Below are 11,545 nucleotides of genomic sequence, written 5' to 3' on the forward strand. Positions count from 1 at the left end.
TTTCGACAAAACATTTTAAATGATAAATAAATTGTTTATTTATTTTGATAAATAGAAGAACATTTCCACCACAGTGCACAATCGAGGGATTGATTGATTCCCCACACTTTGATTTAAAGTACAACACAAAAGTTATTTTTATTTAAAGTACTTTGTTTTTATATGATACGTAATGTAATGTAATATTTTTAATACGATATTAAAATTATATAAATTTAAATAATTTTATAATTAAATTTTAATTTTAAGCTTTATTTGACTATTGGGATATAATTGATTTTTCAAACTTATAAAACATAACTTTGCCAACATTTAACATTTCATCACACTCAAAGAATTCAATTACCATATTTATTTTATTATAATTTTATTAACATTTTATTAATATTTTTTTATACATGTTTTATTAACAATCACTTTATAAAACAGATATCGTTAAAATTTAATTTAAATTAAACGAAAAATATTTTTCTATGCAATTGTTGCATGTAAAGAAAACTATTAATTGACTTACCTTGTACGCTACTCTGAACATCAATTATTATCAATAATTCTGCTGCTGCGCTGCTTTGCTGCTATGTTGAAAAAAGTTGATTCAATATCATATGTAATGTTATTTATTAGCGGAATCATACGAATTTAAATTTACAGGTTCACGACAAAATTTCAAACATAAAATATAATAACTATTTTATATTTTAACAATTCTATTTAACTATATTGTACAGTTATTTTTACATATTTCAAAATTGTATATTTAAGAAAACCGGCATTTTGTACAATTTTATATACACAGTACAAATTCCGAAAATGGCGTCAATCTTTGATGCGATTAGAAACGAAAATGATTTTAAAAACTATTAATTTAGCTTATATTATTTTAAAACACTCTTTTATCTTTACTACACTTATAATTACAATACGAAATATTCTCTATAATCAATTAATAATTTCAACTTTATAATTAAAATTTGTATGTAAAAATTTTTTCTTTGCTTTACTACAGCGCATATTAATTACAACACTCGCTGGCGGCCTTTCTCTTACTGACATCATGCTGTTATTGTTAATCGCTCCTTTTGCTTTAGCCTTTTTTGTTTTTGTTGTAATCAGATTACCATTTGGGGTAAGGAAACAATTTCTTAGCTGTTGTGCAAAAAAGCTTCGCGGTACAGCGAGTTAGAAAATCAACAGATTTTGATTTTTGAATTGCCTAGTTTTTCATAGTACAAATAAAAAACTATCGTATAAGAAGTTAGAACATTAAAACATTATTTGAATTGGAGGCACTTTAATCAAAATGATTTAATATATAGGGTAGTAATTTTCTATAAAAATTTTAACATTTAATACGTGTTCATAATACTTGGACTAAGACAATACATGCTAATACTAAAAGGCACCTTTTTTTATAGGTTATGTTAGGTTATACTAGCGATCCTAAAAATCCACTTAAGCCCATTGCCTCATTATGGTACCATATAAAACACAGGGATTTAAAAATCAATTTAAATCTTTAGCAAAAGCAATTGTTCAAAACAATTATGAACGAAGTTATTGTGAGTTTGCTTAGTTTAAGTTATTTTAATATTTTTTTTTATAACTATTAAAAAATATGAAATGTTTGACGTAAATACATTATAGGTCTGTTCCACGAGCTACTCACAGTAACTTTGAGTAAACACTGTGTATACACAAACGCGTTCCACCAGCAAATTTTCAAGTATTTTTATGTAAATTTTACTTCTGTTTTACTCATGTTTTACTATGAGTAGCTCGTGGAACAGACCTTATATAAAATATATGTATAAATATATTTAACTCGCTTATGCACAGAATACATATAGCTGAATTCCTTTAAAGTATTAATTTATAAAAATTTAAAATCTCTTGAACTGTCAGGTATATAAGCCATATCCATATCCATAAATTAAATCTTTGAATTAAAAAACGATTAAAGTTAAATTAAATTCGAAAAATAAATTCAATTCAAAAATACATACAAATAACTATTATTAGATATAATTTTAAGCGGTTCATGCAGCTGCATCGGATATTGGCAAATTTCCGAAGTAAACCATTCTTCTTTTCTGACATACATATATTGTAGAAATACGAGTAATATTAGCATATTGGGTCAAATTATTGCATTATTGAGTAATATTCACTACTATCAGCATTATTGGATCAAGTTTCATATCCGTTAAAGTCATTTATATAATTGATTCAAGGAAAAATTTATTTTGTTTTTGCACTTACTTTAGTCTTTTTAAAATGGCTAATATTAGATAGAATGGTAAATAGGTAAATTGTATGATTAAGGAATTTAAAGAGTTTATTAGATTTACTTAGTTTAAATAAGAATGAAACTCTATACCCTTGAAATTTTGATAAAAGTATAGAATCCAACATCCTTGCAATATAATTTGTAGTAATATCATTCAGTGGAGTTTTAGAAGTAGACTTCAAATGATGTACCTCTACTTAAATGTAAAACACCTTTACCTCTCAAAATCATTTATCTTTGATTACAAAATGTTATTCAGTTATAGAAATTTGTATACTAAGTACAAGTACAATAACAACCAATAGGTTTTTATAAAGCATATACAAAGCCTTGTACCAGAAAACTTGTACCAGGTTTTGTAAAACAAAACCTTGTAACGTTTCAGCACTCTAATTAATTGTATAAACTACTTTATATTTTATAAACATTTGAACATTAGATTTGATAAAGAACAACATTATTCAGTTTTACTAATTTTGCCTATAATACGAAGAATAACAATGCCAATATATTTCAGTCATCCATTTCAGTCCACATTACTGCATAGAACAAGTAAATCACGTTTTAAATATATCGTCTACAGTTCTTCAGATACAATGGGTATATTCGATAGTTTTTTGTTAAGCCAGTAAGAAACCTTGAAAATATTTAGTGTTCTAATGAAGATAATGTTAAAAAGTTTGAGAGACCGGCCAAGTGTAAAACCTGCACTTTTTTTTTAAATATTTATTCATTACAAAATAAATAATATTAATTTTTAAATATTATCATATTATTAATATGATAATTTTAATATGCATTTAAAAAGTATATTAAATTTACTTAATTTATTAAAATTGAAACTTTATTGAATTTCTGATTATTGCAAAATATAGGTTTATCACATTACATTTAGAGACATCAACTTGTCTTTCCAGGAGACAATTATCTTGAATATGAATCAATTATTTTATTAATTATACACAATTAAATCAGTTAAACAATTAATTATAGTTGTAGTTAGTAAAAGTTTTAATAATGCATTTTTAATTTAAATGGATAGAGCGAAACTAGCCTCAGATGTATTAAGTTATAAGTTAGACTAGATACAATTTTTAATTAAAATAAATTTTGAACCCATATAACTCTAGGCAATCTAAGTGTTATATAATAAGCTAAATATTTTTCAATATAATTAAAATTAATTAGAAATAATAATTATCTACATTTCTCCAAGAGAACTTATAAATTGTGCTGTATATTGCTGTATAACCTTAACTTTTGGTTGTTATTTAAAACATGTGTTCATGTAACAGTTTAAAAACATTAAATATTTAATCGTAGTATTTTTTATTATTTTTTTTTTAAATAAAATGCTTCTAGCTTGTATTAAGAATATCTAACAATTTATAGTTATGATGGTTAGATAATTATATTTAAACCTTGTGACCTCTCATAATGTTTGCCTACCGGTGTTACTGTCCTTGGCTCCACATCGCTTCTTCAATAGTCTCAATTCTTTTTTTTTTCATGTATTCTTATATCCTAGCACAGATAATATAAGCAGAGATCTTTTTTACTGTTTATTCAGAGGATATACCTTATACAATCTTAGGTTTGATTAATGAGGAAGAAACTGAAAGAAGAAATTAAGTTTAATGTAAAATGATATATATTATGTTATATATTATGGCATTAGACATATATATAGATGATTTTATAATATGCCGTGTCGTAACTAAAATTGTGCTAAAAAGGGAAGAGTTATATTAAAAATATATTTTTTTTGGCAGTGTGTATAGATAGATTATATTGTCAAGGGGACGGAAAATCTATTCCTTAAGAACTTCCCACTGGAAATGGCGCTGTATATATGTGATGTTTATTGTTATTAAAATATCTGGTAAATAAGTTTTAGAGTACATTTTTTTTCGCAGTGTATACCTATAGTCAGATTATAATGTCAAGAGTAAAGTATGGATAAACTCTCTAATACCTTTCCCCTCTGACTATGCCACTGTAGATATGTGATTTTTAATGTAACTGCGACTATTAAGAAAATCTCTTTAATATTATTTAATGTACAATTAATTATTGAGTGAATATGAAAACGATTATTTAAGATATAAGAAAAAATAAATAATAAAATGTAATTTGAAATGTTGAGATTTCTTCACGCCTCACTCAGTTAACAATTGCATTTCAACAATTGCATCGACACGCTGCCGGTGTTGATTGCATTTTAACTTTAGTTGTGAAATATTTTATTAATTTATCTTAACATTTATTGCAATATCTTTAACAACTACCAGACACATCAAATATATGTGTAATACTGAAAACGAAGAGAGTATATGAATGAGCATGTGCAAATAGTTGAGTTAACACATCAAATTTACGTGTCTCTACAATGTTGCAGTTTGGCCTTTGGTTCCATCAATATCATGACTAAAATGAACTGTCGTTAGTAAGCCGTGATGATGATGATATCTCTCTGTTGAATACTCTAAGCACTGCCATTATTACACCATACACATTGTCAGCATTTGCGCTCTACGCACATCTGCTTATACTAGTATATTATACAACATTATGCACATACTCCTATAGTATCTCATAGATACAATATTTTTATAAAATATTTTTGCTATGATTGCGGTCGCTGCTCCAAATACACGTATTCAACTGAGGTCGTTATGGCGAAGACGCTGGATTGTCAGTTTGCTATTTAATATCATTTTCAAAAAAATTTTATAAACCTATTATTAATGCTTATATATTTTTTGAACCATAATTTATTTTAATGTCTTAAATTAATAAAAAAAATTGTATTTTTGAATTAAAACTTTTCAAGCTTTTTGCACGTTTTTACTTTAATTAATATTTTATTTTAAAGATAATTTCAAATGTGCGCTACTTAAGGTTTATACGAACATTTGACCTCTAGATTATTAGAGTTCATAATAACAGAAGGAGGAATGGATGTTCTAACTATCTTGCTAGCTATTGCATTTAATACCTGTAATATTATACATAATATACTCATATATTGGACGAATTGCATTGAGGTAGAAAAAATCCATGAAATTTTCTTCTTAACGCTAGACACTTGCATATTAATGTATCTGAAATGCATATTTTCTGATTAGTCACACTGTATTTAATGAGAATTAACTACAATTAATTAACTATATCATTATATAAATTAATAAATTAAATATATAGTTTATTAAATATAATTAGTTAATTAATTCTCATTAAATACAGTGTGACGATAATGATCGTTCCCACAATTCAAATGACATAAGGCCGTACTTTCTGATACATCTGTAAAAAATCAAATCACTGTGCTCTTACGTCTAAAAATTATTCGCTCATTCAATTCCCACAAATAGTTACTGGGAGGTGCCCCTCAATAGTCCTGCGGCATCTGTGGTGATCCTATATCACTTCTTCGTATACATGTTGCCCATTGCATCTCTTCCAATCAAAGACAAAGTCTTTTGAACGTCAAACGTCTCTCACCATTGAATCCAATTACAAATCGCTGACTTTGATGACTGAATATTATATTTTTAATTATTTTGTGTCTGTATAAGGAGGATTACAAGATCTATATAATCTTAAAATACTCTTTCAACTGTTATGTCTTATATTTAAGGGTTGCTACTGATTTGTGTTAAGAAACTATTACAGACAGTTGTTTTTCGCGCTATGGTCTTATGAAAAGCATAAGTGTATTGACCAAAGAAATAATAATTAATAGATGTTATTTTTAGTACACCAAACATGTTTATTCTTATAATTTCAGTTTATAATAACATTATAAGATATAACTTAGTTAGCTATAAATAATCAACATATCTTGATTCTTTTTCTTCTTGAGTTAGTGCTATTACGTACTTTTACTCTATAATGGCTGGGGAGCTTATCTCTACCCCACACTGGGCTTTAACTAGGCTAAAAAAAAAAATCATACCATATATTTGTCTTTTAGTTGATGACGGACCTTAAATCAGCATATCTTCCTGAGAGTCTAGAAGTGGACTTGAGGATTGTTAGGGCGGGGTTAATTAGCGTATCAACTTTAGTGAATAATTTTAGAGTTCTGTCTCTGATATATTTTTTCATTGAGTCAATCCTAAGATCTCTATGTATGTCTGTTGATCTAATATACCATGGCATCTTAAACAGTTTTCTTAAAGCCAGGTTTTGAGCTACCTGTAATTGCTTTAAGGTAGTATTTGAGGCTTTGCTATATGTAACACATCATATTTGTTATTAATACTGTATCAAAAGTCAAATTTTTTAATTTATGCAATTAACCATACAATAATTTATATACCATAACCATACAATAATATCTATTGTTATATTAAATACATAATAAAAAAAACCTTTGAAGTGCCGATATTAGCCAATTGGGCACCAGTAAATTTCATCTATTTATGTTTTGCTTCACTAACGCTTACAATAAAATCTGCCAGAAAAAGTTATCTGTGCAAACTTCTCAGTTCATATGGGTGAGATATACATGATTAGCATACCGGAGTCTACAGAGCTTTATTTTGTAACTGTTTCTGATTCGAGGTAGATCATATACAGTTCACAGTTGTAGGGTCTACAGAATCTCCCATCACATTTCTTACTGCCACTAAATACTGATTTTGAATACATGGTTATTTTTTATTAGGGTTCATGATTGAGTTTCAAGTTAAACGGCGAAATAAAGACTTATTTGTTCGGCTCGGTTCCAGTACTTCTTGATTCGTGTTGTCGGAATTGTTGATATTGCAAATGATGTAACTTTTTCAATTAATAAAATACTTTTACATATGTACATTTGATTTTATATTAAAATTTGCTCTGTATTTGTACCAGACCGACTATAATGGTATCGTTCCTTTCTGTAGCGGCATTTTCAATGCGTGTCACTGTCATTCGTCTAGATTAATTCGTAGCCACTTATTTTTATATATCACTTGACATATTTCAAATTTAATAAATAGAGATGTATCTGTATAAATTTATTAATGCATTCAGCATATGGAAACAAGTATCTCTAACAATTCAACTGCGTCGATTCATGTATCTGCCATACCGCCGCGTGCCAAGCTTTCAAGACACTTCGAAGGTAGTTCAAATTAAAAGCTATAAAATGCCCCATGCTTCATTGTATCTTTGTACTTGATAATTCAAATATTATGTTTATTGTACAATTGTTTTTACTTTGCTAAGTAACCGCAGTTGCATTAAAAACATTTCTACTCGTTCAGTATATTTATGGCTGCCTGAAGTCATTGAAAAACATTGCCATCGCTTCTAGTCAAAATTAAAGCGAATATTTTGAATCGCGAAAAGTAAAAAAAATTATTATTATTAATGTAAAAATCCAAGCCTTCGTTTTGAAGCCAGATTCACTGAACCATAGATTTTAGTTGTCTTCTGTAGTCAAAACAGTAAAATAATTTAATATCATATATGATATAAAAAATTTCAATGTTGAAATATTCTAGTTGAAGACCTTTAAATGGATTTTAGTTACTCCGCTTGCGCAATTTATGAGTAATTAAGTATTAATCATTTCGAGCAAGTTACTTTTGCAATTAAAATAAAAATTTTTATTAAAAACTTATTTTAAATAATAACTTACTTTAAATAATAAGTTTTTAACTAGAAATTTTATTTAAAATTATAAAAAATAAGTTTTGTTTTCAACTAATAACGTATTTATCATTTTTTTGGATGCAATTTCCTGTTCAATTAATTGCAAATTGCCTATAATTACGCAAATGTTTTTCTAAGTGTATTGATATGGAAAATGACGTATCTCAGTAAATAAGAAATAAACAAAGTAATTAAGAAAGCAATAATTCATATGAGATCATTACAGAGTTCTATGAAATATTTAAAGCAATAATTTCCAAAGTACGAGGTATCTTAAAGCTTCCTACTCGTTATTCAATAAGTTCTACCATCAGCTATTATAAAACAATAATATATATTTTTCAAATATCAATTTCATTTATCTGTGTACTCTCTCTCTCTATAGCAAGTCAAGTCTATTCCAACATTCCAAGTTGAAATATCTATCCCAAGTTTGAATATCTATTCCAAGTACCAGGTTTCGGACATGACTTTATTGTTGAAGTATTCTTTTTAGATCTGTAAAAATATCGCTAAAGTACAAAACCAATCAAAGTATAATTTAGTTACTTGACCTACATCAACGAATCGTGATATTGCATATTATTTGAATGGAAGGCCGTTTTCTTCCTCTTCCTTCGTACAAACTTTTTTTGCGATTTTGTTCCTCAAACATTTCGATAACAATATATAATATTTGCTATTGATAGTACTTTCCTTTTCAAGGTAAACATAGCACTTCACAAATTTTCATAACCTTTCTGGTGTTTGATCATTGTACCATAGTTAGGTATCGTCAATTATGGTCACTCTCAGCTCACTGCATGTTAGAATTAAGTATGATGTGAGAGTATGATAAGAATGGTGAGATCAAATTTTGAAAAAAAAAAACAATTGTGATTGATAACCAGGCACTCAGATCTTATTTTGTTAACATCAAAATCGGTCTTAGATTGATAAGAACAGCTGACTGTACTTGGCAAAACCAATCGATTATAAATTCTATGTGTACCAAAATTTGCTGTGAGGGAAACGAGCTTGGAAGAAAAAGAGCAGCATCCTTGCATTTACAACCGTATTTAATTGGTTGTTTATATTTAAGTTTATATTGTGGAATAAAGTAATAATTTGTTTTTTATTAAAGAATATAGAAGAAAACCAAAGAACTCTATCTTTTAACAACCTATTAGGTATATCATATGTATATCAAATCGCTTGCAAAAAGCTACAACCTTCAAGAAGAACGACTTAGGTTAGGTCTTCTACGACTTAGATATTATAACTAGAATACTAACAGAACATTATAGGTTCAACTAGCACCTAAACAAGCTTCGTATCACATATATGCGGATATGTAGATATTGTAAAGAGAAAGAAGAGACTATATGTTCTTGGAAGGTACCCGAGAAAGAAGAGACTGCACGAATACCAGTTAAGAACTAAAACTCAAAAAATAGGATAAGTAAAACTATTTTTGAAGAAAGTAGAAACTTACAATTTATGTCGTATAGGTAAAAAAGAAAACCGTGCATAATTTTTTAACGAATCGGTAATCAAATATCATTTACCAGTTTTTGAAAGTCCAATTTTATTATCATTTCATTTACTTATATATATTTTTGACATATATACTAAATAGACAATATACATAATATAAAAAGTTCATATATTATGTAAGTTTTTATTTAAGTTTTTTTATTAACTAAAACTTTATTATATCTTTCATTTCTGCTTTCAGATTAAGAGCGAAGAGGTCGTTGAAGCCTATATCGAGCGGTGTAAGCAGGTGAATCCACTCATCAATGCAATCGTACAAGATCGCTTTGAAGAAGCATTGAAGGAGGCACGTGAAGTGGATCGCGTAATTGAACTTGGCATAAATAGTGTGGAAGAAATGGAAGAACATACACCGCTTCTTGGCATACCAGTGACAGTGAAAGAGAGTATCGCTGTAAACGGTATGACAAATCAAGCGGGACGTGTGTTCAAAACACCACAAATCGCCAAATCAGATGCGCCTGTCGTAGAATTAATAAAACGTGCCGGAGGCATAATATTGCTTGTCTCCAATACCCCTGAATTATGTTTACTATGGGAAACTTATAACAATGTCACTGGTCAAACAAAAAATCCATATGATCTGAAACGTACTCCAGGTGGTTCATCGGGTGGTGAAGCAGCATTATTAGCAAGTGGTGCTTCATTATTAGGATTAACTTCTGACATTGGTGGTTCATCACGTTTACCTGCTATGTTTAGCGGTATTTGGGGACATAAACCCACACCATATGCGGTATCATTTAAAGGTCATCATCCAACTAGTGATTTTCCAAAATGGGGAGATTTCTTTACAATTGCTCCAATGACACGTTACGCTAAAGATTTACCACTACTCTTAAAATGTATGAACGATCCATTAGGTCCGAAATTAACGCTTGATAAAGAAATTAGTGTACAAAGCATACGTTTCTATTTCATGGATAATGATGGTCCTTCAGGTATGATGCGACCGCTTAGCCGTGATTTGCATGCAGCCATTAATCGTGTTGCTACGGATTTTAATGCAAAACGCGTTAACATAAGGAAAATGAAATTCTCACTTGATATTTCACTTTCAGCTATGTTGACTATGAAAAATATTGAAACCATATATAATAAAACTGAAGAAGGTGAACGACCCAAAACTGTATGCACCGAAACTGTTAAATATTTCTTTGGTTGTTCGGATAGCATACTGCCATCTGTGATATTCGGCCATTTACAGAATTTCATGAAAATCATACCGAATTCACGACACAAACATCTGGCCACTATCATTGATGCACTAAAGACTGAATTCAAAGAGCTACTTGGCACAGATGGTGTGTTCTTGTATCCAACATTTCCGAATACAGCACATCAGCATTATCAAATCTATCATAAATTATTAGAGCCAATGTATATGGCAATATTCAACACGCTTGGTTTGCCAGTGACCAATTGTATGATCGGTTTGGATAGACGCAACTTGCCGATGGGCATACAGGTTGTTGCCAATCCGGGACAGGATCATTTATGTCTGGCTGTAGCACGAGAAATGGAGCGACGTTATGGTGGTTGGGTCCGGCCGCCATCCGAAGACGCTGTTAAACGCACATAGTAAAGTATATTTTAGGATTTTATTTTTAATGTACGAGTCTTTATGAGTTAATTGTAAACAAATTAATTTTATTAATCATATTATTTTTTAATTTTGGTGTTATTATAAGCCTTTTCTATATATATATATATTTTCTTAGTATTAAAATGAAGCTAAATCTAAGTAAAAATTGTAGTATTTCTTTTACATCACATATACATTGTATTTTTATTTACATATTTTTTTATTTGTATTATTTATAAAAAATTATTTAAATTATTTTAACAAATTTACTACATAAATTATATTATTACTATTCATTTGTTTTGTATATAAAACTTATATATCATTTATTCTTTACAACAACTCAAACAGCTCCAAATCGAATCCTTAATAATTATATTTTTTATATATTGGAGTGACAAGAAAGTAATTTCCGATTTCACAAATTTTCTTTATATTAATATATATAACTTTTTATACATTATTAAACTTTATACATATCTATACTTCAG

The 11,545-nt window shown here is 28.4% G+C and overlaps 2 protein-coding genes across 2 annotated transcripts in view; one reads left to right on the plus strand and one right to left on the minus strand.

Annotated features, from left to right (window-relative positions):
- Window positions 1-8,588, minus strand: part of LOC119676338 — a 20,195-nt gene extending 11,607 nt beyond the window's left edge. The window contains exon 1 of the mRNA XM_038087578.1: window positions 8,561-8,588. Coding sequence (XP_037943506.1) covers window positions 8,561-8,588 — 28 coding nt within the window. The remainder of the gene's footprint in view (window positions 1-8,560) is intronic.
- A 176-nt stretch (window positions 8,589-8,764) lies between these two features.
- Window positions 8,765-11,230, plus strand: LOC119676339 (fatty-acid amide hydrolase 2-like). The gene is made up of 2 exons (XM_038087579.1): window positions 8,765-8,776; window positions 9,651-11,230. The coding sequence occupies exons 1-2, from the start codon at window positions 8,765-8,767 to the stop codon at window positions 11,049-11,051; spliced, it is 1,413 nt and encodes a 470-aa protein (XP_037943507.1). The 3' UTR covers window positions 11,052-11,230.
- The last annotated feature ends 315 nt before the right edge of the window (window positions 11,231-11,545 follow it).

The sequence above is a fragment of the Teleopsis dalmanni genome, chromosome 2 (assembly GCF_002237135.1).
Source record: "Teleopsis dalmanni isolate 2A chromosome 2, ASM223713v2, whole genome shotgun sequence".
Classification (NCBI taxonomy): Eukaryota; Metazoa; Arthropoda; class Insecta; order Diptera; family Diopsidae; genus Teleopsis; species Teleopsis dalmanni.